Source organism: Oryza glaberrima, chromosome 4 (genome assembly GCF_000147395.1).
Source record: "Oryza glaberrima chromosome 4, OglaRS2, whole genome shotgun sequence".
Classification (NCBI taxonomy): domain Eukaryota; kingdom Viridiplantae; phylum Streptophyta; class Magnoliopsida; order Poales; family Poaceae; genus Oryza; species Oryza glaberrima.
In genome coordinates, this window is record NC_068329.1 from 31,517,420 (window position 1) to 31,544,212 (window position 26,793).

Below are 26,793 nucleotides of genomic sequence, written 5' to 3' on the forward strand. Positions count from 1 at the left end.
AGATATTCTCCTGTGGAGAAGTTATGCTTATGCTTATATTTTTCATGCACGAGGTTAAGGCATTATTTACTGTCCAATGAATGTACTATTATATGCAAGGCCGACGTTGTTAGATACATGTTATTGGCTCCAATATTGAAAGGAAGGGTTGGAAAGTGGATATTTTCCTTAACTGAGTTTGATCTTCGGTATGAGTCTCCGAAGGCGATTAAGGCCCAAGGGGCATCGGGGTATAAGCCGATGATCAAAGATGTTAAGGTTGAAATTGCAGCAATAACAGCCGATGATTGGAGGTATGATGTGCATCAATATTTACATAATCCATCTCAATCGGCTTCTAGGAAATTAAGATATAAGGCGTTGAAGTACACTCTATTAGATGATGAGCTTTATTATCGGACGATTGATGGAGTGTTACTTAAGTGCTTGAGTGCCGATCAGGCTAAAGTTGCAATCGGCGAAGTTCATGAAGGAATTTGTGGCACTCACCAATCGGCCCATAAGATGAAATGGTTACATCGGCGTGCAGGGTATTTTTGGCCGACAATGCTGGAGGATTGCTTCAGATATTATAAGGGGTGTCAAGATTGTCAGAAGTTTGGGGCAATTCAACGAGCACCAGCGTCGGCTATGAATCCTATTATTAAACCGTGGCCATTTAGAGGTTGGGGAATTGATATGATCGGTATGATAAACCCACCATCAAGTAAAGGGCATAAGTTTATATTGGTGGTGACTGATTATTTCACCAAGTGGGTGGAGGCCATTCCTTTAAAGAAAGTTGATTCTGGGGATGCAATTCAATTTGTTCAAGAACATATAATCTACTGATTTGTTATTCCTCAAATTATTACAACTAATCATGGTTCAATCTTCGTGTCCGATGAGTTTGTTCATTTTGCCGATAGCGTGGGTATCAAATTGTTGAATTCTTCACCATATTATGCACAAGCTAATGGGCAGGCCGAGGCATCTAACAAGAGCTTGATCAAATTAATTAAGCGGAAGATTTCTGATTATCCTCGGCAATGGCATACCCGGTTGGCCAAAGCATTGTGGTCTTATCGGATGGCTTGTCATGGATCAATTCAAGTTCCTCTTTATAAGCTTGTTTATGGACATGAAGCTGTTTTGCCATGAGAAGTTAGAATCGGCTCTAGAAGGATAGAATTGCAAGACGGTTTGACAGCCGATGAGTATTATAACCTTATGGCCGATGAGAGGGAGGACTTGGTTCAATCGCGTTTACGAGCCCTTGCTAAGGTTACCAAAGATAAGGAACGAGTTGCTAGGCATTATAATAAGAAAGTAGTGCCTAAGGATTTTTCGGAAGGTGAACTTGTATGGAAGTTGATTTTGCTGATTAGAACTCGGGATAACAAGTTCGGCAAGTGGTCACCAAATTGGGAAGGACCGTTTCAAATCTATAAGGTTGTGTCTAAAGGGGCATATATGTTGCAAGGGCTTGATGTTGAGGTTTATGGACGAGCGCTCAATGGCAAATACTTGAAGAAGTATTACCCAAGTGTTTGGGTTGATGCATGATCGGCTAGTGTTGCTGATGCATGACAACCGATGTGTTTTACATCGTCTTGAGATGGTCGATATTGTTATATCGCCCTTAGTCGTTTTTCTAATTGTAATCGGTTATGGTTTGCCGATATATAACGGCCGATATTGTTATATCGCCCTTAGTCGTTTTTGTAATCGGTTATGGTTTGCCGATATATAACGGCCGATATTGTTATATCGCCATTAGTCGTTTTTCTAATCGGTTATGGTTTGCCGATATATAACGGCCGATATTGTTATGTCGCCCTTAATTGTTTTTCTAATTTTATCAATGCTGTTGACATTATAAAATTGGGGGGCACATATATACAAAAAATGAAAAGTGAAAATTAGAAGTTATGTTAATCGGCACAAAGGATTGTTAAAACAGCAGGGTATTAAGGTATCTTAGCCGATTACAAGAATTTCTAAGTCCTATTACACAAAAGTTATTGAGACAAGTACTGCTGGATAGCCGAAATAGCTATTTGCCTAATTTGTTCGACTTCTTCAATGGCTTGGGAATCTTGAGCATCAGTCCCAGAAAAGATCTTCAGGGACTTGGTTAGGTCAGCAACATTCTTGATAGCCGATTTGAGCCTTGCTTTTTGCTCTTCGACAGATTTTGGGAGATCGGCTAGCTTTTTGTGCTCCATATCCAATTCAGCATTTCTTCAAGCTGTGCCAAGAGATCGATCTTGCGGGCTTCAAGCCGATCGATATTGGATTTGATCGGACCTTCGGATAGCTGATCGAGTTTTACTTTTTCTTCATGCACAAGCTGTCGATTGACTTGGATTGTGGCTTCAATCTCCTTGCGCTCACGGCGTTCGGCTAATCTTAGATTGGCTTTTTCTAGTTTAAATTGATGTTGCTCAAGATAAGCGGCTGGAGTTAGGTCATCGGCTAGTTCTTCAGGAATTAGAGCTTGAACTTCGTGCAATCGTGTTCTAATCGATCCACAGTCGACTACTAAGCTATCCAGAGAAGAGGCCTCTAGCCGACGCGAGATATCTTCAAGTGTTTTCTTTGCATCGTCAGATAAGGGAGCTAGAGCTTTGCTTGAAGTATTTTCTTCTACCTCATCAAGATAATCTTTGATATCAAAAGAAAAGAGATCGGCTAGAACCTGCAGGTATAAGTTCAGAAAGTTTGAGAGCTAAGTCAAAATAGTCGATCTAAATTATTGCATCAAAGGAAAACTTACTGGGATAGCAGGAGCAGCCGGTTGTTCTTCTTCCACAATATGATGACTCCCCACGGCCGATGGAGTTCGGTCACTCGATGATTGTTGTACAGGAGAAGAAGGAGGAGGAGGTTGTAAAAAGACAAGTGTTAGACAAAATCGGCTGAAATCAACTAGTAAAATTGAGAGTGTCTTACTGGTGGAGCTGGTTTGAGAATTGGTGCTGCCGATTTCTTCTTTATAGCAGTTTTCTTCTTCTGCAACTACAAAACCTATGAGTAGTCGGCTGAAAATAATGATTACAAAAGGGTTTGCAAGGAAAGATGTTTTACTCTGAAGAAGTGAGTGGGGGTAGAAGGAGTTGAAGGTATCTGCTTAGGCGAAGCCGATGGTGTTTTTTCAGTATCACTTACTTCTGCTGCAGCCTGATCAACATCATCCTTAATATTTTCTTCATCCAGAGCTTGTTCAATGGATGGATCCAAAGCAGGCAGGTCGTCGGTTGGCTTGGTTTTCTTAGACTTGGCCTTTTTCTTTGGAGCTAGAGTCAAGGTGCTCACAGCCGATGATCTAGTTTTTCTTTTCTTGGTTACATCGGTTGGTTCCCTGATGGCACCTTGGAGGAGGGTTGAGACCTTGGGGGCGTGATAGCCGATGATAGGGGAAGACAATTCGCCTCCATTAGGAATCAGACCTGGGGCATATTCAATGTTCCTACCACTATTTCTATGATGTGGAGGGGAGGATTCTGTTGTCTGCAAAACAGGAACAAAAGATTAGTCAAGTAATGAATCGGCTAACCGTTATGAAATTTAGTGATGACAAAGTTTACCTGGGGTATGACGTCAGGGAATAGATCTGTCATGTACATTGTGGTCGATTGATGAAATAGATGCAACTTCCATTCACCCCACCATCTGTCAAAGTTCCTGCTCCTGAATCCTGCTAACTCAATATTGTCGATACTGCCTAAGGGAGGTCCTTGGAGGTTAAGCAGTCGATCCATCATTAGAGTTGAAGAAATTTCTCCTCGGCATTGGATCTTGTCAGCAAAGAATAAGCCGATTGGGAGTTGGCCTAATCCAAGTTGTCTAGCTGAACTTATAGGGTGATAGAATTCGTAGGAGACTTGGATATTTCTTCCTTGGTGAATACCGACAGGTAGAATGCATGGGCTGATTGCAGCTGTAAAGATTTCCCTAGACGTTTGATATCTTTAATGATTGATGTCTTCAAATCTGAAGTCTAATGGGAGCTCAAGCTCTGCTGAGTCTTCATAAAGAAACCAAACCCGGGCATCTTTCTGAAAGCCTTCATAAAAACTGCAGAACCAATCTTTGAGCAGCTCAGCCGATAGTTTTGCCTTAGCATCGGCTGGTGTGGATGCATATTCTCCATATGACATGCATCTGCGATGGGTGCGTTCTTCTCCATCGTCTTCTACAATTGGCTCCAACCTTGGGAATTCAGCTTCTGTTACAGATGGCCGATTGACAACTTTCATGACTAACAGGTTTAGCCAGGTCTGCAGTAGCCACCATGGTCCACCTGCTCCAACTATTGAGTCGACAGCTATCTTAGCCGATGCATTGTTCAACATTTGGTATAGATAGCCGAGAAGGATTTTGCCCAAGGGAAATTGTTTCTTTGATTCTAAGGCGTCGGCTACAAATTGCCAATTGGTTGTGGGACCACAGCTAGATCCACAGAAGAGAAACTTTTCTAGCCACATTAGCAAGAAAGCTACGTGCTCCCGAGGAGTGACAGGCCCTTTGCCCATGTATGCCGCTACATAACCAGACCACCCTCCTATGCTTTTGGTCTTGAAGTCAAATTGGTTCTTGGTGTTCATACTCATAGGGTTAGCCGATGAAGTTACATCTAATCCAGTAATCATGATGATGTCGATCAAAGTTGGAGTCATCGACCCTTGGTTAAATAAGAAGGCATTGATGGTGTTGGACCAGAAATAAGAAGGCATTGTTTGGTATATTATATTTGTTTTGTTATCTTTATATAAAGTAGTATCGGAGTATTAGCCGATACATGCTAGATCTATCTGATCGGCTATGCTATAAACATATTTAATCTTGTTATTAATATATATTTCGATCTAAGTGATTTATACTGTCTCGGCATGGTGACCGATCTATCCCAATCACTTGATTTAAGTATATATTAATATAAGAACTATATATCGTTAATATCTACAGCCGATCGAATAGATTTAGTTCCTTACCATCTATTTATAACCGCCGATCGATTCATATATGACATCGGCTCAAAGATAAATGATATGTCATCGGCACCTAGCCGATCGGCTATCATTTATAGATTTAACCACGAATTCTTTGTATCTATTTCTTGTTGATTACAGGATCAAATCAACTGGTACGCTCATACATTCGAATGCGAGCTTTGGACCTGCACAGGAGTTAAGCAGATCTCCCACGCCTCGTGTTTTCTATCAACAATTTAAAATCATTTGGAGTATCGAATAAGCATTATTAGTTTTTAAGCAATTAAAACCGGTGGAAAGGGTTTGAACACAAATAAAAATTTTGCATTTAGGTCCCTTGCCGCCTTTGGGAGGGCGATTTTTAAAAATCGCCCTTCTAGAGGGCGACATGCGATTAGATTCGTAAATTTTCGAAACAAAAAATTATTTTTGTAAATATTTTAATAAAAAAATGTATAAATAAAAAAGTGGAATGGAATAGGAAAGGGCATCGTTTTTTCGCTTATGCTTATCAACCAAGATTTGAATTTTTCGACTTTAAATTTAGAGTTGATTTGAGAAAGAATTTGCAAACTAATAAAACCGGGTGGACAAATTTTCCATCTCCAGGGGAAAAGACTATCATCTCCTACCAGATAAATTTCTAATACCTTTGGGGTAAAACTCTTGTCTAGTAGGGAATTGCAACCAGAGAGAGTTCTAGTGAGTCCATACTCTTTCTTTCATTCATCAAAGCGAAGCATGGGTTTTTTAATTGAATTTTATTTTTCAGCCTTTACTTTTAGATCGCTAAGAATACGTATATAAAAGTTTTATTCATAAATTATTTTTCGTTTGCAAATATGTCATTTCGCTTATTCTCCGAATAAGCGAAACGATGGGTCGCCCAGTCTGAAATTCGTCCCTGAACCGAAATAACAGGTACTACGTATCCCTCAACTCTCAAAACCACTACAAATAAGGTCCCAAGGTGGTTTTAGATGATGGTTTTGGCTGACGTGGCGCCTACGTGGATGATTTGACTTAGTCATCATCCCATGTGGCGTTGACGTGACATTAGAATCGAGATTAAAAAATTAAAATAATATAGTGGGATGGTGGGTCACACTTCCTCCACCTCACCCCCTCCTTTTCTCTATCTACTTCTCCCAAGTTCCAAACGAGTGTGCAGCGACGGTGGTCGGCATGGAAGGCAGTGGTGACGGGAGGTGCTCGGCGAGGAGGGAGCCATGTGTTCCGCGGCGGATGAGGAGAGGCTGCTGTGGCAGTTGGGGGTTGGTGAGGAGGAGGTCGCAGACCCGTTCGTGGCAAGCGGCAGCCGATGAGGAGAGGACGGAGGCGTAGGAGAGGGGAGGGGAGCTGGCGAGCTCGAGCTCGCCATCTTGCCTCCGACCACCACCCGCGGCCACTTGCTCCGCCCCGCCTCCGCTGCCACCCCGACGCTAAGCCATGGCACCACCGGGACAGGCACGGGCCTTGCCGTGAGGTACGACGACGAAGACTGCGTGGCCGCCTTGACCACCACCGCCTCTAGCGTCTTGCAGTCCCTGACCACGCCGCCACCTCCTCCCTCAATGGCAGCCTACAGTTGAAGCTGATGCGGCGGGTCGAATCCCTTAACTTGTATCATCGAAGGTCCCTTGTCTTATCATCGAATGACAAAATCGTCTCTTAACCGCAAAATCAGATATATGCCATCCCCTATCTTACAAAACCGGATCACTTTGGGTCCTTAGGCAGTTTTGACTCCAGTTTTGTCCGACGTGGCTGCTAAGTCAGCGTGGGACCCATGCGGGCCACATGTCAGCCTCTTCTTCCTCTCCCCTCTCCACCTCTCTTCCTCTCTCCTCCCCTTTCCACGGGCGATGGCGACGTATTGCAGCTGGGCACGGGCGGCGGGGGAGGACCTTGGCCCGGGCGATGAGGCAAGAACTAGGCAGCGGCCGCCATGGGGTTCGACGGTGACGACGAGGAAGCGTCGGGCCGTCACTGAGGCCGGCCAGCTCCGCGCACTCCCCGTGCACTGTCGCCATGCTCCTCGCCATGGCCGTCATCACCTTCTTCACCGACCTCAACATCCTCTCATACCTTCCCCGCCACTGTCCAATTCTTCCCCCGTCGGTTGCACCCGCCGCATCGTGCCTAGCTGCTCTCTGTCGCTGCCGCCCGTGGAAATGGGAGAAGAGAAGTGGAGAGGGAAGAGAATAAGAGGCTGACATGTGGGGCCCACGCTGACTCAACTACCACGTCGGACAAAACCGGAGTCAAAATCGTCTAAGGACCCAAAGTAACCCGATTTTATAAGATAATGGATGATATATATCTGATTTTGTGGTTGTGGGACGATTTTGTAATCTTATAATAAGATGAGGGATCTTCTATGTACTTTTTCCGAATTGATATGGGTAGAAAGAGAGCCAGCGCCAGCCCTACTCGTACGGCGGCAGAGATATGGGACACACGACGCTTCACCTAGTGCTGCGATAGGCTTAGATGGGCCAAACAAATATTCATCCAACATCGGGGAAAAACTTAACGAACATGGAATTAATTAGATCTAACAGCTTAGAAGTGCCGATGGCATTTCCGGCTTTCCGCCACCGTAATATACTACGATGTAACCTTGTAGAATGTGTGCAATGATTTCATCTGGTTTAGTGAGCGGAATGTAATTACGTATAGTAAGTGTGTTAACTGAAGACTAATTGGCCGGTGGGATTCGCTTCCAAACAGTAGAAGACGATGGGACGAGAGCGCGCGTCCAAGATCCAACCAACACACTTGAGTCCGTGACTGCCCTTTTTTCTCCATCATCATAAAACCGATCCGTCGTAAGTCGAAGCATTTTCTGTCGGTATGCATATGCACACATGCGCGTACACAGCAGCTATATGCATCATCATCGATCACATGCATAGATAGTAGGATTATTTTATACTCCTATCGATAATCAGCGTGCATGCATATCAACCGAACTGCAATTATTTAGGATTAATATATATATAATTCATGCTATTGATTATATATACATTTGCTCTTTTTTTAAAAAAATATTATAATTCATGTATTTACGAACATACTATTACAATTGAAGTAATATCCAATTGTGCAACTAATTACCCCCTCAATGTATTTTTTAGACTTTCTTTTACCAAAATGCCATTCTGTCGTCCATCCTCTCTTCTTTTGTCCCTTCCTCTTTTTCCACGTCGGGTAGACCCAACGAGCTCGTGACGCTGGCAGCAGCATTGGATATATTACCTCCGTATTTTAATATATAACATCGTTGACTTTTTAACCAAATGTTTGACCATTTATTTTATTTAAAATTTTTGTGTAAATATAAAAATATTTATGTCATGCTTAAAGAATATTTGATAATGAATCAAGTCACAACAAAATAAATGATAATTACATAAATTTTTTGAATAAGACAAATGATCAAACGTTAAATAAAAAGTTAACGGCGTCATACATAAAAAAAATATGGAGGTAGTATGACACTGCACACACGGGCCTCCGGGCCTCTACCCTTGCGCTGGCCTCTTCCCTTTCCTACGACACGATCACGCAAACTCCTATTGGATCAGGGAGGGAGAGGCCATATGCATGGCCGCGCGAGCGAGCACAGACGCAACCTGGCTTGTCGATCAACTTGCGTTGGCCTGGTCCTGGACGTACAGCAAGGTGGATCGATGCACGCCCGTAGCCATCCTGGCCCTAAGTTCACGTACGGTCATTCTTAATTTGTTGTGCACTCTAGCAACGATCTGGAAAATGTTGACCTCCACACCCCCGGCCTCTCCCGCGACGCATGCAGGAAGATGCGGCAACAGCTCCATACGGCGATGGGACAACGAATCAGATCTAGCGCGTTGGGGATAGCAGTGGCACGCTTGCACTGCTGAGGCCGGCGGTGGCCGGCGCGGGGCAGAGGTGGAGGTGGTGGCCACCGTGGCCATATAGTTCATCAGAAATGGGAGAGAGGGGGACGAAGGGATATGAAGAAAGAAAATGGCAAATTGGTCCAAAAATTCATCGAATGGATAAGTGGTGGAATGTCAATCAAATTAGAATGACATGTTTTACATGATTTGTAATGACCTTTTTTTTTGAAAAAAAAGATACATATATAAAATTTCATCCCCAAATTTTCATCGACCGGCATTTAGCAAATCGGTAAAATAATTAATTGCAACGAGCATAAAGATACATATATAATGCCTATTGTGATCAAGTCGGTCGATACATAGCTAGTTTGGAGTGGATATATATATTAGCTAGTGGGTGGATAGGCTATTAGCTAGTATGGCAGCAAGAGGAGGGAGATGATGTCGAGGACGACGGTGCAGAGGCGGCGCAGACCCTCCTCTCGCTTGGCCAGGTCGGACGGGTACGCGCGCTGCTGGGACGACGCTCGTCGGAACAGCGCCCGGCACATGGTTGGGTACTGGGCGGCGGCGCTGACGTGCACGAAGGCATAGTCGTAGGCCTCCTCCTTGATGGCCTCCTGCGCGGAGATGAGAGCCTGTCGCGCGTCGGCGTACCTGGCGGCGCACGCGCGGAGCAGCGGCGCCTGAGGCTGAGATTGGTAAGCAGCCGCGCTGGCGAGTAGCGAGGCTCCGGCGGCTGAGGCGTTGGTGGCGGCGGCAGAGACGGCGATGGCGCATAGGCCGCGGACATCGGCGGCGGTGGAGATGGAGGGGTCGGCGGCGAGAGCGGCGACGCAGACATCGTAGTAGGTTGTGGAGTTACAGGTGGACTGCACAAGCTGCTGGGGCTTATTGTTAGTAGTAGCAACTGCTGCTGCCGAGTTGGCAGCGGCGCGGCCGCCGGCGGCGATAAGTAGTACTAAGAGGAGACAACAACCGGCGGGCGCCATTGATGAACTGGCTGGCCCTAGCTAATATACACTGTATGAAGGTTATGTAGTCTTTCTGGATGGATATATATATATATATATATATATATGAAAATTATATGCTACTACCGGGAGTAACTACTCCCACCTTATCCAGCTCACTAATTCAGAGTCTTTATTGGCGGGTTAATAAGCCGTAACCCAACCCGTTTAGGTGCCGTCCGGTATTTTCGTGGGATACAAACCTTTTTGAATGCATGCTACTTAAACTAGCTAATTAAAAACGAGCAGAAGATGTCACCATCAACTAACTAAAATTAGTATATCGCTTGCATGTTTCTTTTGCTAGCATGTTAATGTCAACTAACTAAGTTCGTTTGCATGCAACTAACGAATAATAAATAATTTCAACAAATAAACAATTTAGTTAATTGTTTAAATAAAATAACCAAGCTAAGGACCGGTTATTGGATCATAACCTGACCCATTAAGAGGACGGAGTAACTACTCCCGGTAGTAGGAAATAGGTGTACGACGTCGTGGACCCGGAGGCTGGAGGTTTGTCACACTCACATGCATATGCACTCGACAAATGCACGATGGATGGATTTGTGATCGATTCTGAAATGTTGGTTCACGTGACATGTGGTATGGATATTCGCTCGCATGCATGGGCCTCCCAGACCTGAGAACAATTTGGGCCAGCTAGCTTAGCGCCTTGGCCCATCCCTTCTTGTGGAGTGGAGGTGTGGTGGCTGGGCTGGGCTGGGCTATCTGTCCTGTTCATCATCATCGTCTCGCTCAACAATGGAATGGAATGGACTGACTGATTGACTACCACGGCCAACAGCAAGTGTCGGATCCGCTCCGATCAGCAGAGGTCGCCGCCGGAGCCGGAGAGGGAGGAGATCGCGCGCGATCTGCTTCTTCGCTACTTGGCCCTTGTGGATGTCATCTATCTAGTCCGTCCGTCCGTCTCCGTGCGCAAGTAAGATAAGATCCCATTTAATTTCCTTGTTTGCTGCAGCTGCAACTGCAACTGCAACTGATTCCGGCCGGGCTTTGAGTTCTTCTCCCCCCCTGTTGGCTGTTGCCCCTGATCCGATTCCATCTCATCCCATGGGCTGTGTCGGCTCCAAGCAATTCCATGGCGCCAACCTGCACAAATCTGCCCGCCCCCCGTCCTCCACCTCCAATCATTCCGATTCACTCAGGCACCTCGCCACCTACGATTCAACCAAGGGCCAGGAGGAGGAGGAGCCAGAGGAGGCCGCTGATTCCACAGCGGCAACACCATTGGCATTACCTGATCAAGTACTAATAGTGACTGATAAGGAGGAGGCACCTGGTGTTGATGCCAATGCCGCGCCTGAGCCAAAACCAAAACTCAGCCTCGTGGCCCATGTTCCTAATGGGGTGGATTGGGAGCATGTTGCCGCTGGCTGGCCCCGTTGGCTCACACAGGTGGCCACCGAGGCTGTCCGAGGCTGGCTGCCACGGAAATCTGACTCTTTTCACAAGCTGCACAAGGTTGTTTCTTTCTCTACGCTTTCTTTCTTTTTTTTTTCCTTTCTTGCTCTCTGTTATTCTTTCTTCCTTCCTTTACACTTTTGGTGCTAGCTTTTCTTCTACTAGTAGTTTGATAGTTTTTCAAGACTCTAATCTTTTTAGTTGATACCAACATGTCCTACCGGACCACCGGCAAAATCTTTCTATTCTTTATTATAAGTGTTTACTCTGTGCAATAGAGATATCGAATTGCCATGCTAGGAGGTACTCCTAATTGATAATTGCTGTACAAACTACATAATTGCATTGATATGACTGTTCAATTCCATATTATCTATCTATGTGCTTCCTTTCTAAACTATGGATTATATGCTGCTACACTTCCCTTTTATTTATTCAGATAGGTGAAGGTACCTACAGTAGCGTGTATAAAGCCCGCGATCTAGAGAACGGCAAAGTTGTTGCGCTTAAGAAAGTGCGGTTTGCCAATATGGACCCTGAGAGTGTCCGGTTCATGGCACGGGAAATTCATGTCTTGAGGAGACTTGATCATCCGCATGTTGTGAAGCTTGAAGGATTAGTGACTTCACACATGTCTAGTAGCTTGTATCTTGTATTCGAATACATGGAGCATGATCTTGCCGGACTTGCAGCTACACCTGGTATAAAATTCACAGAGCCTCAGGTTTTTTTCTCTAGACTTGTTCTTGTGAGCATGCTGTTCCATCTCCATAGTCCTCATGTTATCCACTTAAGCTGTTTCTTTCAGGTAAAGTGTTACATGCAACAATTACTTTCTGGACTGGACCACTGCCATAGCCATGGGGTATTACATCGGGATATAAAGGGTGCAAATCTTCTTCTTGACAACAATGGCACCCTCAAAATAGCAGATTTTGGTCTGGCTACATTTTTTAACCCAAATCAAAAGCAGCATTTGACAAGTCGTGTGGTAACACTGTGGTACCGTCCTCCTGAGCTATTGCTTGGTGCTACCAATTATGGTGCTGCCGTTGATCTTTGGAGTGCCGGTTGTATCCTTGCAGAGTTGTTGTCTGGAAGGCCTATCATGCCTGGACGAACCGAGGTATTGCTTGGCCCTGAATAAATGCCCATATCATATACGCAGTCTTTATATTGTCTATTGATAATATTTGACCAATTTAAACCTAAATAAAAGCTGAACACCAACTATTTAATCTGAAGAATGCCCTTTTGTGACAACTTTGGTTGGGTCATAAAGTTTGGAGATGGCTGACTGCAAATTTAGCTTTGTTCAGATACTTGAGCTAGGAAACCTTCAATTTCGAGAAATGTAGAACATGACGCATACAGTAAGCGTTTGCAGAGAATTGCATCTAGTTGAGTGGAGGCTGTTACCGCTTTTGTCTTATGTTAGTAAATTCCTATGTCTGCATGCTATTTTTATTTTTGAGATACTTGGATAATTAACTGGTGAATGCTAGATCATTCTGCTTGGTCTTTCACTAAGAATCATGGTCCATTTTTTATTCTTCAAATCTTGTTTCATTTGAATTGATGGCAGGTTTTGTGTAGTTCATAACTTGCAGTATGTTATTAATCAACATATAGATATTTTGATCTTTATAGCACAGTGGCCACGATCATATGCTCAACCTTATCCCTGCATATTCTTCTTTTTTGTTACAGGACCCTTCATAATATTCTTACCACTAGCAGAAGCTATTTTTGAGTACTTTTGCTTTCCAACACCTTTCAGGTTGAACAATTGCACAAGATATTTAAACTTTGTGGTTCACCATCAGAGGAATTTTGGGCTAGTTTGAAACTTTCACGAGCTACGGTCTTTAAACCACAACATCTGTATCATAGATGTGTTAACAATGTATACAAGGGCTTCTCGTCTTCAGCTTTGGAGCTTTTGGATCAGTTGCTTGCTGTAGATCCTGCAAGTAGAGGAACTGCTGCTTCTGCCCTCGAAAGTGAAGTAAGTTTTACATTGTTATTCTTCATTGCTGCTATCTGCCACTTATTGGTTAGGATTGCCAGCTGGCTGCTCTCCTTTCACATAGTTTGGTTTGCTTCCTCTCTGTGCCACTGGAAATACAAAGTTGGGATTCTTTTTTCATATATTTCCCTATTTTCTGTGGGTTTTTCTTCTTTTTTCATATATTTCCCTATTTTCTGTGGGTTTTTCTCTGTATGTCTGTGTGCGGATGTCCATGTTGTGTGGACTTACATTGCTAGCTTTGTCTTAGGGACAACCTTTTGTTTTCTCTAGGTCAAATACAAGAAAATGTTTATTGAAGGACTAGCAGTACCTGTTTTGCTACCTTATATAGCTTGCAATAGAAGCTGAGGCTATCCCTTTATAAAACAAAGTAAAAAAGAAAAAGAGAAATAAATAAAGAAAAGGATCTAACAGTACCTTTCAGGAACAACTACTAAAGGCATATTTTGTCTAAACTAGCAAAATGGCCATATGTTACGGAATTAAAAATACCACGTTGGAACATTGCAAAGAAGACACATCTATTTTGAATTTCAGAGCTTAATTTTAGAATTATTTAGAGATTTATCATATTTTTGTATTTTAGCTGTAAAAAGTTTCAAGCGGACTCGATTGACTTGTACTTCTGGCCCTATACAACTATTTGGAGGGGATAGATAGTGGTCCCACATATCAAAATTTGGGGAGTTTGGTGGTGGCAGTAGATTCACCACTCACCACCACCATTACTCTCTTTTAAAGGAGTATAGATTTTGAAGTCAGCGCTTGATAGGCCTCTTGTGTTTTAGTTTGTCCAGTAAGCTGAAGCCCTACTGCCTTGTGGAAGCCCTACAAAGCTAAATTACCAGCTTGGAGGCTGGGAGCAATGCCAAACAGATGTTGGTGATTTGTATGGTCACTGGCCGTTGCGGCCAACATTTCCTGCCTGGAACCACACATCAGTTCTTGCTCTGATGCATTCTTTTAAAAAAAAATACTAATCAAATTATATGGTTCAGCTCACTTATTTGTCTTCATGTCATCAGTGCTTCACTACAAAGCCATGATACCATATGCTTGTAATCCATCAATTCAACGAACATATACATAAATTTTCTTCCAAATCATGTCTTCTGATTTGACAGATCATTTATTTTTACTCATATCATCAGTTCTTCACTACAAAGCCACATGCCTGTGATCCATCAAGTCTACCAAAATATCCCCCGAGCAAGGAATATGATGCTAAGCTGCGAGATGAGGAAACCAGGAGGTAATCTGCGCTGCAAGATTTTCATTAACAGGGATATGTTTTTCTAGCATCTGTAAAGATGATTGTACGATGCTCATTTTCCTGCATCAACTTTCATGATTAAATCTAAGACTTGCTGACAGGAAAAGGATGATTGCATTGAAAGGACAAAATAATGAAACTAGACGAAGGAAACAACCTCAGGCTGGAAATGGAGATTTACAGGTACCATAATATTTCATTACATGTACATCTGGATGTTTTATCCAAAGCTGATGATAAACCTAGCAAAGTATATGTAAGATCTATAATCCTGACTCCTAAGCATAACTTTTAAAGCTGGACCGGCGATCAAACTGGTGAGTCTGTCTGCCGGTTTGACCGCTGGTTCAAAATAAATAATAAATTTTATGTTTTGTATGCCTTGCTTCACTCAAAAGGCTTAACCAAATATATCTTGCTTTCAAAGTCACCCAACAGGCCTTAGCTGCAGTGCCTGCATAGGGGGAGGTGGTGGGTTTGACTCCCCACCTCTCCTTTTCCCGGCGAAAGTCCTTACCTGGTCCAACCACCTATGGTTTTCTCTGGTTCTTTGTGAAACCTTCCTGTCTAACCGGACTTTTGTGGTTCACATGCATGTCCGGTCTTTAAGTTAAACTAGACTGGCTCTGGTAGTCCGGCTTTTGGTTTTTCTGGTTGGTCCGGTTATGATAACTAGGCTCCTAAAGCACCATACTTCTGATACTATTGAACCCACGACCTATGTTTGCATTTGCAAGATACTGTTTTATGTATCCTTGTGAAGAAACACAGAAACACAGTATTCTAGGATGCCATGTACCTCATTTGCCTGGGCTTGTTTGGGCACCATAAACGTGAGGATGATTGCTTTCTCATTCAAGAGTGCGACTTCTGTAGAAATTGATGTAGCAACTAGCAGGTGTATTTTTCAGTTCTATTATGTAACTTCTCATCCACATAAGTTATTGCATATGCCATATCCACTATTTGAACGGCTGAGTCTGAGTTTGATGATATGTAAACCCCTCATTTATGTGCATAACTACATCTAGCCCAAGTTGGTGATTTAGCTCCATGAACATAGAACAAGGAGCTAGTGTGCCATAGTTTTTTTGACATAAGTTTGCCCCAACCAAAGCAAGAATCAGCAAAGCAAAACAATCTTGCTAAAATGGCATCTAAAAATTATGTTAGATGTATAGTGCCTAACTGGTGTTGCAACAATCTATTTTGCACGTTCTCTGTTGTAGGTTGTTAGTGTCAAGTTTTTGCTTCTGTTGTGCAGCAACGACGGGCACAGGCAAATAGAAAAGGCACTCGGATGGATGACGGCATTCGTGGCTTTAGAATTGATCCTCCAGCAAGAGTCGGCGAAAATGGCATTGCTCAGCGTGTTCCTCTGTTGCATGCTGGCCGTTCATCGTCTACTCTGGGCCGATCGAATGAGACTGATGAAAAGACCCAAAGATTTTACACATCTCAGATGCCGAACTTGTCTTGTGCTGCTGAGCCACGAGGCAGTGCTACTCGGTCATCTAACCATGGGGATGGTGCCAAGAGGCCACATTTGAGAGAGCATCCATCTAGGTCAAGGTACAGGCAATTAACTGCTGTTGATTCCTCCGGTAGATCTGAATGGACACACCAGTTTCAAGAAAGACCGTCATCTTCCCATCGGAAGGAAGGTGGGGCGGCTAACAAGGAGCATACTGTGGTGAGTCAGCTATATACTATATAAACTTTCTTTTTCATTTGTGCGAAAAAAGGAAGCCAGGAGAAAATTAAGACCGCATTTCACCATCCATTGGGTAATTACCCGCCTCTATACATTAATAAAAACTAGCGTGGGGGCCTGCGCAGATTGTGCGGCTAGCATCATTATATTTTCTCTCATATAATAGTATGTATGTTTTCTCATTATATTATTCAAATATATTAAAATGACAACATAATTTTAAATTTTGCAATAACTTTACAAAACTACTAATGTGTAATATTCATATTGTATTTTATATACGTGTTAGTTATTAATTATTTTCAATATCAAAATTTAGTTATTTGTAAATTATATGTATTCCTATATGGACTCTAGACTCGTCTTTTAATATTTTTTTAAAAAAAAATTCTGAATTTTCTGTAAATTGTATTTTTATATAGACTCTATGCTTTTTTTCAAATATTATTTATTTTTATTTCTGAATTTTTATTATTTCTAATTGTATTTCTATGTGGACTCTAAACTTATCTTTCAATATTATTTAATTTTTAATTTCGAATTTTAGTTACTTCTAAATTGTATTCCTGTATTGACTTTAATTTCTACCTCCCATGTTTTTCTTAATTTCGAATTTTAGTTATTTGTAAATTGTCTTTTTATACGGACTCTAAACTCTAATTTTAATTTTATTATGTTAATTCCAAATTTTAGTTAGTTTTAAATTCCTTTATGGACTCTATACTCTACTTCTAATATTCCTTATTTGTTTAATTCCGAATTTCTATTTTTTTCTTAAATATATTTCTATATGGACTCTATACTCTACTTCTAATATTTCTTATTTTTAATTCCGAATTTCAGTTATTTCCTAATTGTATTTCTATATGGACTCTATACTCTACTTCTAATATTCCTTATTTTTAATTCCGAATTTCAGTTATTTCCTAATTGTATTTCTATATGGAGTCTATACTTTACTTTTAGTCTTTTAATATTCCTTATTTTTAATTCCGAATTTCAGTTATTTCCTAATTGTATTTCTATATAGACTCTATACTCTACTTTTAGTCTTTTAATATTCCTTATTTTTAATTTCGAATTTAAGTTATTTCCTAATTGTATTTCTATATGGACTCTAGTCTCCTTTTCTAATATTTCTTATTTTTTAATTCCGAATTTCAACTATTTCTAAATTGTATTTCCATATGGACTCTAGTCTCATATTCTAATATTCCTTATTTTTTAATTCCGAATTTCAGCTATTTCTAAATTGTATTTCTGTATAAATTTTGCTTTTTCTTTTTCTCCGATTAATATGAGAATTTCTAGGCCATGAGAGCGAACGTGGAGGCGTGTATGGCGTATCATCAGGTGAATGGCAGTAAGAAGAACAGAATCCACTACTCTGGGCCGTTGATGCCTCACGGAGGTAACATGGAGGAGATTCTCAAAGAACACGAGCGTCAAATCCAGCAGGCGGTACGAAGGGCGCGCATGGACAACCAGGCAAGAGGCACGCAGGCGTTACGGACGGATCGCTGATTGATCCTAGTTATGCAAGGGAGCTGAGCTGCCTCTGGTCCATCCCTGAATTCCTGATGATGGACAGAGATTTTTGGTTGGCTACTATATATATATTGTTGGCATGCATTGAATTGTTCATTTTTTGTGTTGCCCGTCCGTCTTCACTTGTTACTTGGGCAACACCAACCAACAAAAGAGCGGAAGAAGAGATCGACAGCGTTGCTGGCTGTACAGATAGATGATGTACTCCCTATGATGTAATTGTAACCACACGCACGAAACAGATATATATGTAGAGATATATCTGGAATGGAAAGGAAAGGAATGATATATACACTCTGTCGGATGGAAGTTGTTTTTTTTGTTCTGTTTTGATACACTGCACGAGGCGATCGTTGCAAGGTGTACAATTAAGTCAGTTCCACTCAAACTGCACGAGTTACTGCAAATTAAAAGGCAACAAGTTAAGGTCATGTACAATTGTTCTTTCTTAGCGTTGCTAATTATGAATATTTGTTGATATGGAAAAGAGAAATATGAGAGATAAAATGTTATTGCTACGGTAACAATGGCCAAATGTTATTGCTACGGTAACAATGGCCCAACAACGACTCTTAAACTCTATATAGAAATATGGTTACATGAGAGTGAAAAATAGAAAAAAAAGTTAATAAAATAAATATTCTTTTAGTTAATGGTTAGAGCTTTTATCGTCTCAACTGTTGTAATAATGACATAGTTTTTAAATAATCTTATATTGTCTAAGTACAACTGTTGTAAAGATATACTACCTGTGTCCAAATTCATAGCTAAAAATGCTTATATTTTGGGACGGGGGAAGTAGTTTTTAAATAATCTTATACTCTTTTAAGTATGTCCTTTATTGTCGATCCGTGTCTAGTTTTAATCATCTGTCTTATTTAATTTTTTTTAAAAAAAATTAAATAAAACATAAATCACACATAAAGTACTATTAATGTTTTATCATCGAATAACAATAAAAAATACTAATCATAAAAAAATTTAAATAATACGTACGATCAAAATTGGATAAAAAAACTCATAGCTACGTTTAAAATGGAACGAGAGAAGTATTTGTTTCTATCATTGAACCTGCTCTAAGGGAGAGAAGTATTTGTTTCTATCATTGAATCTGCTCTAAGGGTGTGTTTGGTTGCCCTCACATAGGGTGGCTCGCATCCAGCGAGATGTGGTGCATGCGTTTGCCATTTGGTTGCCTGTTTGCACGCGCGAACCAGGCTGTGCTGATGCAAAATCTGCTTCCTAGCCAGGCTGAGGGGGAACGCCCGATTCCTTTGTAGCTCCTCGTCCATGCTCAACTCATGCAACGCATGGGGACGAGCGGATGCAGGCGTGCCCGAGCGGGTGCAGGCAACGCGTAGGGGTCGGTCGATCCGCTCACCCCCCATCTCTCATTTGTTTCTATTGCCCATCCGATTGCTCCTCGCCGCTCTTCGCCCTCGTCTCCATCGTCGTCGCCGCCCACCATCGAGGTCCTCAACCCTCACCGACTTCTCCACAGCCTCCATCTCCGTCTCTACTTCACGGGCTGGAACCGGCGGCCTCGAGCACGTCGCCACTCGCCATTGGATCCAACGGAGGGAGGCTCGACGGAGGACGCTGCCGCCATATCCAACAAAGAGAGGCAGAGAGAGGCGTGAAGGAGCTCGATGGAGGTTTCGTCGACTGCCCCTCTCTGCGCCACCGCCTCCAACCCCGCCAGCCGCCGGATTCCTCCTCGCTGGTCACAGATTCCCCATCGTGGCTGCTTCTCTTCCCTTCATTTACTAGTAATGTGCCCGTGCTAACGCTACGGTGATATTAGTAATAACGATAGAAGTATAACATGACATATGTGTGGGTGCACATGACAATCAAATTCTCACAAATTGGCATAGAAGGTTCTCCACTATAAGTTATTTTATGAGACAACCACAAATGATAAAAAAAATACTGAACGTACATAAAAATGATATGATGATAATGAGGTTTATTTTAATCACCGATATCTTCTTATATAGTCTTAATAATCTACTGAAATGCTCACATTTGCTGAAAAAAGGGAATTACTAATGAAAAATAAATTAAAAATATATTAAAGAGCTTTTACAAACACATGGTCGGTGGGTTGTAAATATTCCATCCAGATCAAGCATTTTAAGTGAAATATGGTTTGTGATTTTAAAAAAAATTGTAACATGCATCTATACTGCACAACAGACTCAAATCATAGTATACATTAAGTGTTATCTCCAAACAAGATGGTTAGCGGTCTCAGTGGCAGAGTAAGATGCAGAGCAAGGTTATAGCTCCTTCAAAAAGACTATCTATACAAAAAAGAATCACAAATTTCAGATATGCATATTCATATTGTCCACTAAATTTTTTGCTTACAACTATGATTCTTCCGTCACCATCGCATTGGAGCAGAAAAGAAAGTGCAGCATATGCCTAAAACCTTGTTGTACTACTTCATCAAAAGTTATTGTTGGTGACTTCGATAATTCAGAGTTCCCATCTTCTCCCCTTCTTGTATTGCATTGTATAATCTCGCATAGACCATAGTAGATATGTTCCGTCTTCTTCCATTCTTGTGCCAACTCCTAAATTTTCAACAAACCTTGCTGTAACACTTTGCTCTAGAAGTCCTTCTAAAGACTCATCTTTTTTGTCACTGGGAACCCACAACAGCTCTTTGATTGGCACACTTTTCTATTATCACTTTCTACCTGCATACTTACAACACCCAACTAATTACCACTTACCAGAACAGCTGGTAATAGCAGTGTACTGTTAGTTTATTAACCAATTATTTTTCTGCAAATGGTAGCACAGTGCTTAAAATTCTGAAAATTTAGCATATTGTGTATATAGGATTAATTAGAAGCACATTAGATTTAATAGACAATACTGGAACCTGTAGCAAAAAGGAGTTAATTTGACAAACCCTTTTCTTTTTATGTGCATAAAAGATATCTGTGAAAGACAATTTGTTCTGGTTTGTCCTCTTACTTTATATCAGATTATTACTAATTTGTCTCTGCAATAATGTAGTAGCCAGATTTTAGAGATATACAGGCAGGGTGCTGAAATGGCACAAATCTCTAAATAGAGCAATCAAATTGTATACACCTGATAAATTTGTCCTCAATATTCTTTACATAAATTTTATTCAGTTTCAGGGACATGTTCAAGTTCAGAGAATCATTAAGAGCTTGTTTTCAGCCGTAAATTCAGATTTCAGACACATCCAAAATGATCTGATTTTATTCTTTTACTTAAAAATTCACTTTGGAAGCATATTTTGTGCTATAAAAATCAATTAAAAGGTTGAAGGACAACGAGCGAGGACAGCTAGCAAACCTCAGCTCAATTGACCCTACTTCATGCATCAACGGCCAAGCAATTACTCCCTCCGTCCCACAATATAAGGGATTTTTAGTTTTTGCTTGCAACGTTTGACCACTCGTCTTATTCAATTTTTTTTTGCAAATATAAAAAACGAAAAGTTGTGCTTAAAGTACTATAGATAATAAAGTAAGTCACAAATAAAATAATTAATAATTTCAAAAAAAATTGAATAAGACGAGTGGTCAAACGTTGCAAGCAAAAACTCAAAATCCCTTATATTATGAGCCGGAGGGAGTAACTCTGTACATGAACCTGCTTGTTCTGATGAGGAGTAGGCTCCATGAAAGCTGAACTTGATGCCCACCTATCTGAGACCTATCCAGCACATAGATGGTATCTTGATCTTCACCAGATGACCTGAAAATACAATAATACAACCAAAGCAACAAAAGATCAGGACAAATATGTATTAGGTAAAGATGGTTAGCAAAGAAACCATGAAGGATTTATTAACCAGCTGTTCAAGCACAACTTCATACAAAATTGTAATATAAAAAGCATGAACTTCCTAAATAATCTTCTTTGTACCAAGCAGTCCTGAAAGTTCCAAATTGACTGGTCTCTATCTAAGAGATGGAAGGGCAGAGCTTTTTTATGGTTTTCATCTTTTCATAAGATCAGCTAAAAAAGCTAAGTGTTGCATAGATATATAAAGATAACCTAAAGAGATACAAATAATTCTTGGTCATGAGGGCACGAGTCTACCATCATAGGCAGTAGTCCATAGAGATGATCATTTAGATAAATAATTCATTGGAATAAATAAAAATACAAAATCATAAATCTAGCCTGCTCTCCAGGGACAAATAATCTGGTAAATTTATAAGACGTAAAGAAGCATGTGCATTGCACAAATTTATTGTGCCATGCAAACCATATACTTCCTCCGTCCCAAAATGTAGCTACCTAGTACAGGATGTGACATTATCCAGTACTACGAATCTAGACAGCCTCCCAAAAATAGTAAGTGCATTTCATACCAACCAAGAAAATAGTTCGCCTATAATAATGACTCAACTCATATATTCTATTTATATACAAATCAAAAAAAGAATTTAAAGAAAAAGTATATATACAACTCATATACTCTCTAAATTTCTACATCTCTTCTATGACAGGACCTGATAGGTTAGGGGAAAAATGCAACATGCTGGATAAATAAATACATGCTGGATTGAAACCATTTAAAATCAAGCAACTTGTTGATTTTTATCTTATTGCAGCAGCTACATTTTACAACTCGCGAATGGAAAACCTCAAAATCATTAGAAAAACTATTTTTATTGAGAAAATGATTACCTAAATAACCAACAGAAATCAGGAAATGGACCTAATAAAGTGGATACCCAGGCAGAATGTTTCCATTCAAATAAAAAAAGAAATATCTTGTACTTATAGAGCATAAAAAAACCCAACTATTACCGAGCAAGCACCTGAACAGCTCCCCTTCCATCAGTCCCAACACCTCCTTTGCTCCCCTCCTAGCTTCTGTAAAAAACAATTTTGCCAATCAGAACTGATGTTAGAACAGCAAAAGAAAAAAAAACTGAGAGAAGGTCATGGACCCATCCAAAAATAATAATAATATATGATTCGATGCTTTCAAATGGTTAGCCTTGGATCGATCATAAGGTTGAAACCGTAATGGTATGGTTGAAAGCACAACAATAGGATCAAATTATTTTACCGTAACCAAATTGTTGTGAGGCATATCCCTACGAAATCTGGAAGGGAACGCAAATTAGCTGGTGGACTAACAGAGGTAGATCAGGCTCGCTAACATCTAATAGTTTGCTCTTGCATCGTAGTCAAAATCAAATAGGCACAAGAAAAATAATGAACTAGGATGGAGAAGAATCAAACTTGCCGTAGAGCTCTAGACACCAGACGTCAGGGCCCGGAGAGGACCGAGCGTGCTACAGAGACTGGCGGGAATAGTGGTCAGGCGGCGCGGCGGCGATTTGATGAAGTCCCGATGGAGAGCGGTCGCGATGGGATCGGCGACCACTTGATGCAGTGCGACGGCGACCGGCAGAGATGGCGCGAGGCGGCGAGACGGTGCTAGGGCGAGTTGGCGCGATGGGCAGAGGGGCCAGATGGGGTGGCGATGAATGCGCGAGGGCGAGCATCGGGTCGGCGGCGGTGCCGATCTGTGCGACGGCGAGGGCGAGCGTGGACTGGTGGCTGCTGGGGATAGGCGGCGACCTGGCGGAGGTGAATCGGTGACGGCGCGACGGCAGGGGAGAGATGAGGGCGTCCTGTGTCGGGGCGATGGAGAGCGTGGCGAACCGGCGCCCTTGACGATGGAGGATTGAAGGCCTCGGTGGCGGCAGCGGCGCACTTGACGACGGAGCGGGAGGGGAGAGAGAGGCGCGGATGCGATATAGGAGGGAGGTGCAGGGGAGTCGGAGAGAGATGCGTGCATGCGGGAGAGGGCACGGATGTGGAGGGATCTGGAGACGTCTGCTCGATCCTGACGCGGAGGGGAGGGATGCGGAGGAGGCCCGGCAAATGCGGAAGAGAGGGAGATGCGGGAGAGGATGCGCGGTCGCGCCGATGCGGCGTCGATTGCGGCAGAGAGAGACGGGGGGTGCGGGAGAGGAGGAGCAACACGCGCGCATCTAGGACGTCCGATCTAACTCATCAGATGATTTTACACCATTGGATGTGTGATATGATGTTCAACTATAGGGTAGATCAGCCAAAATACCAATGGATCAGGCGGCCACGAGCTGGACGTCGCCAGATCCGGCAGCCTCGGGCTCATCGCCACCGGATCCTATTGCTCTGACAGCTGCGAACAGCAGCGCGCACACGACGGCGAACGGCAGGTCAAGGCTTCGGCGGAGCGGCAGGCCTAGCGACATCAACGAAGCTCCGCTCCTCTCCTCTCCGTTTCTTTTTCTGTTTTTTTTTCTTTTTCACCGACTGGCAAACCGTGACCATGAAATGTGGGAATAATGATGTTTACTGTATGCATTGCTAATTATTTCACTTATTTTATATTGCCGTGCAGATGTGCTGGTGTATATATCCTGCTCATTTGACGATTCTTAAAATAATCGTTGCCACGAACTTCAATATCAATAATTAATATAGAAGATAAAATCAAATGTTTAGTACTTAGAAATTTAGGCCCCCATCGTTTGACTTTTTTCCTGATAAGCCAAAACGGCTTATTAGAGAATAAAAATGAATTTGTAGGTAAAACTTTTATATATGTGTGACTTAAAAGTCAATGCTGTAAAAGAAGCTACATTGAAAATATCTCAAAATCAATCTCAAAATTAAGTTTGAAAGTTTAAATTTTGGCTTTTTCTTTGACTGTTTAGGCCATTCGATGGGAGCCTTACACTCTTCTTGAGTTAAATTTTAGCTCACCTAAATGGCAGTCCCCAAGTTCTATGTGGTAATCTCACCCTTTAAAAAAAGAGATACCTATCCCTATCGTCCATGCAACCAACCAAACAAATTCTCTTCCAAACCGTAAACTAACCAAACAAATTCTCTTTCAAACCGTATCTCTTGTATGAGTAATCAAAAAGAGATATCTGGCTAGCCTAATGCAAACAACCAAACAGGTCAAGCTCAGCCTGGATGAGAGAGATGGACAAGACTAAGGGGATATGAGCAACCAAATGCACCCTAGGAGTAAAAGGAGCGGAGCTGAATAAGCGGATCTCCTGGACTAGCTAGGAGTAACTGTTATCGATCGATTTTTAGCTAGGAAACTAACTAAAACATATGCATGGGTGATGGATATATATGGCTGGTGTTGGTCGTTGCATCCGCTCTTGTCGTACGTCCATCGATCTAACGGGGGGGCTGGCCATCGATCGCTGGAGAGCACAGCGGAGGGAGATCGAACAAGAGACGAATAGCCAGCAAAATAATTAAAGAGGTAGCTGGAGAGAAGGAGAGAGAGAGAGAAATCGACGAGCTAGCTAGATGGCTTCTTTCGGCGCGGCCCCCGTTGGAAACGCGGCGAGCGGCGAGAAGATCTTCCGGACCAAGTGCGCGCAGTGCCACACGGTGGAGCGCGGGGGCGCGCACAAGCAGGGTCCCAACCTTCATGGCCTCTTCGGCCGCCAGTCCGGCACCACCCCCGGCTACGCCTACTCCACCGCCAACAAGAACATGGCCGTCGTCTGGGAGGAAGGCACCCTCTACAACTACCTGCTCAACCCCAAGAAGGTCAATTATATTAATTATTTCTCTTTTATTTACTCTAGCTAATTTAATTAATTGTTGTTGTATATGTATAATTCCTCAATCATCAACACCAAGATCGAGTACGTACGCAATTTGCTAATAATTAATAACGGCTGAGGCTGGCTTTGCAGTACATTCCGGGCACCAAGATGGTGTTCCCCGGCCTGAAGAAGCCGCAGGAGCGCACCGACCTCATCGCCTACCTCAAGGAATCTACCGCCTAACCCATCCATCCATCATCTGCTTGCTGCAACATGCTCCGCTTCGCATGCATATCGTATCATTATGTTTGTGTACCCCTGTGTTATACTCCCTCCGTATTTTAATGTATAACGCCGTTGATTTTTCAACCAACGTTTGACCATTCGTTTTATTCAATTTTTTTTGCAAATATGAAAATATTTATGTCATACTTAAAGAATATTTGATGACGAATCAAGTCATAATAAAATAAATGATAATTACCTAAATTTTTTGAATAAGACGAATGGTCAAACGTTGGATAAAAAGACAATGGCGTGATATATTAAAATATGGAGGGAGTAGTATATAGCATCTATCTCAATAAGCATGCATGCATGCATCTGTTTAATTATCGTTCCAACCATGCGTGCGTGCGTATTTGAAATTAAGAAGCATCGTATTTATCCTCTTCTACTGTAAAAGCATGCATGGATATCATATCGAGATCAAGTTAACTAATAGTAGCAATGCAAAGCATGCAGGATCAGAAATGTGAGAACGAAACATTTGATGTTTCCGAGCATATATGTACATTTAAATGTGTTCTTCTTCTTGTTCGTCTTTGGCACTATGTGTAGTCGTTCTGTCACCTAATGCTCTTGCCATGCTGCTTCAAGCTTACGCTCCACAAGTTTGGGATGAGTGTTCCAGAGAAGATGAGATTGCCAAACGTCGTCCTTTTCATCTTCTCCGAAGCCCGAAGGAGATTTCACCCGATATATCTTTGGAATACAAAAGATGTCGGTGCTATCACTGAAAATTTGATACCCGTTCTAAATTATGCTTTAATAAGTAAGATATTTTAGTCTTAATTTAATCACTATTTTTGTTATAAACTAATAGTTTAACAACACAAAATTTATATTTTTAAATTCACGGTGAGAAAAACTTTCATAATATACAGTTCACATGTTGTTATGGATTTTTAAAGTCCTATTTGTTTAGCTTTACAAGCCAGCTTATGAGCCAAAAAGTCTAACTCTGAATGGCTTTCGTACATATATTTACTAAAACTAGTGTGTCGACGGGGGATATCCGTAGACCGGATATAGAGGGTATTGGGTACGCTGGTAC

The 26,793-nt window shown here is 41.9% G+C and overlaps 3 protein-coding genes across 5 annotated transcripts; 2 read left to right on the forward strand and 1 right to left on the reverse strand.

Moving 5' to 3' along the window:
* Positions 1 to 9,023: 9,023 nt before the first annotated feature.
* On the reverse strand, positions 9,024 to 9,893 carry LOC127771758 (pectinesterase inhibitor 28-like). The gene has a single exon (XM_052297695.1). It carries the CDS (start codon positions 9,856 to 9,858, stop codon positions 9,280 to 9,282), a length of 579 nt encoding a protein of 192 aa, XP_052153655.1. The 5' UTR covers positions 9,859 to 9,893; the 3' UTR covers positions 9,024 to 9,279.
* Positions 9,894 to 10,663: 770 nt separating this feature from the next.
* Positions 10,664 to 18,199, forward strand: LOC127771743 (probable serine/threonine-protein kinase At1g09600). 3 transcript variants are annotated; one of them, XM_052297672.1, is made up of 9 exons: positions 10,664 to 10,825; positions 10,978 to 11,367; positions 11,747 to 12,031; positions 12,116 to 12,433; positions 13,088 to 13,315; positions 14,491 to 14,591; positions 14,714 to 14,795; positions 15,877 to 16,305; positions 17,638 to 18,199. In XM_052297672.1, the coding sequence occupies exons 3-9, from the start codon at positions 11,837 to 11,839 to the stop codon at positions 17,848 to 17,850; spliced, it is 1,566 nt and encodes a 521-aa protein (XP_052153632.1). In that variant the 5' UTR covers positions 10,664 to 10,825; positions 10,978 to 11,367; positions 11,747 to 11,836; the 3' UTR covers positions 17,851 to 18,199. The 3 variants fall into 3 exon arrangements, with proteins under 3 accessions (XP_052153632.1, XP_052153630.1, XP_052153631.1); XM_052297670.1 differs by having other exon boundaries at positions 10,693 to 11,367; XM_052297671.1 differs by lacking the exon at positions 17,638 to 18,199 and having other exon boundaries at positions 10,693 to 11,367; positions 15,842 to 16,299.
* A 6,860-nt stretch (positions 18,200 to 25,059) lies between these two features.
* Positions 25,060 to 26,270, forward strand: LOC127771761 (cytochrome c-like). Its single transcript, XM_052297697.1, has 2 exons — positions 25,060 to 25,458; positions 25,608 to 26,270. The coding sequence occupies exons 1-2, from the start codon at positions 25,213 to 25,215 to the stop codon at positions 25,698 to 25,700; spliced, it is 339 nt and encodes a 112-aa protein (XP_052153657.1). The 5' UTR covers positions 25,060 to 25,212; the 3' UTR covers positions 25,701 to 26,270.
* The last annotated feature ends 523 nt before the right edge of the window (positions 26,271 to 26,793 follow it).

Coding starts and splice junctions, on each gene's coding strand:
- LOC127771758 (XM_052297695.1), bottom strand. CDS start 9,858: ATGGCGCCCGCCGGTTGTTGTCTCCTCTTAGTACTACTTATCGCCGCC.
- LOC127771743 (XM_052297670.1), top strand. CDS start 10,957: ATGGGCTGTGTCGGCTCCAAGCAATTCCATGGCGCCAACCTGCACAAA. Junction 14,592..14,713: donor CGAGATGAGGAAACCAGGAG/GTAATCTGCGCT, acceptor ACTTGCTGACAG/GAAAAGGATGATTGCATTGA. Junction 14,796..15,876: donor CTGGAAATGGAGATTTACAG/GTACCATAATAT, acceptor TCTGTTGTGCAG/CAACGACGGGCACAGGCAAA.
- LOC127771761 (XM_052297697.1), top strand. CDS start 25,213: ATGGCTTCTTTCGGCGCGGCCCCCGTTGGAAACGCGGCGAGCGGCGAG. Junction 25,459..25,607: donor ACCTGCTCAACCCCAAGAAG/GTCAATTATATT, acceptor CTGGCTTTGCAG/TACATTCCGGGCACCAAGAT.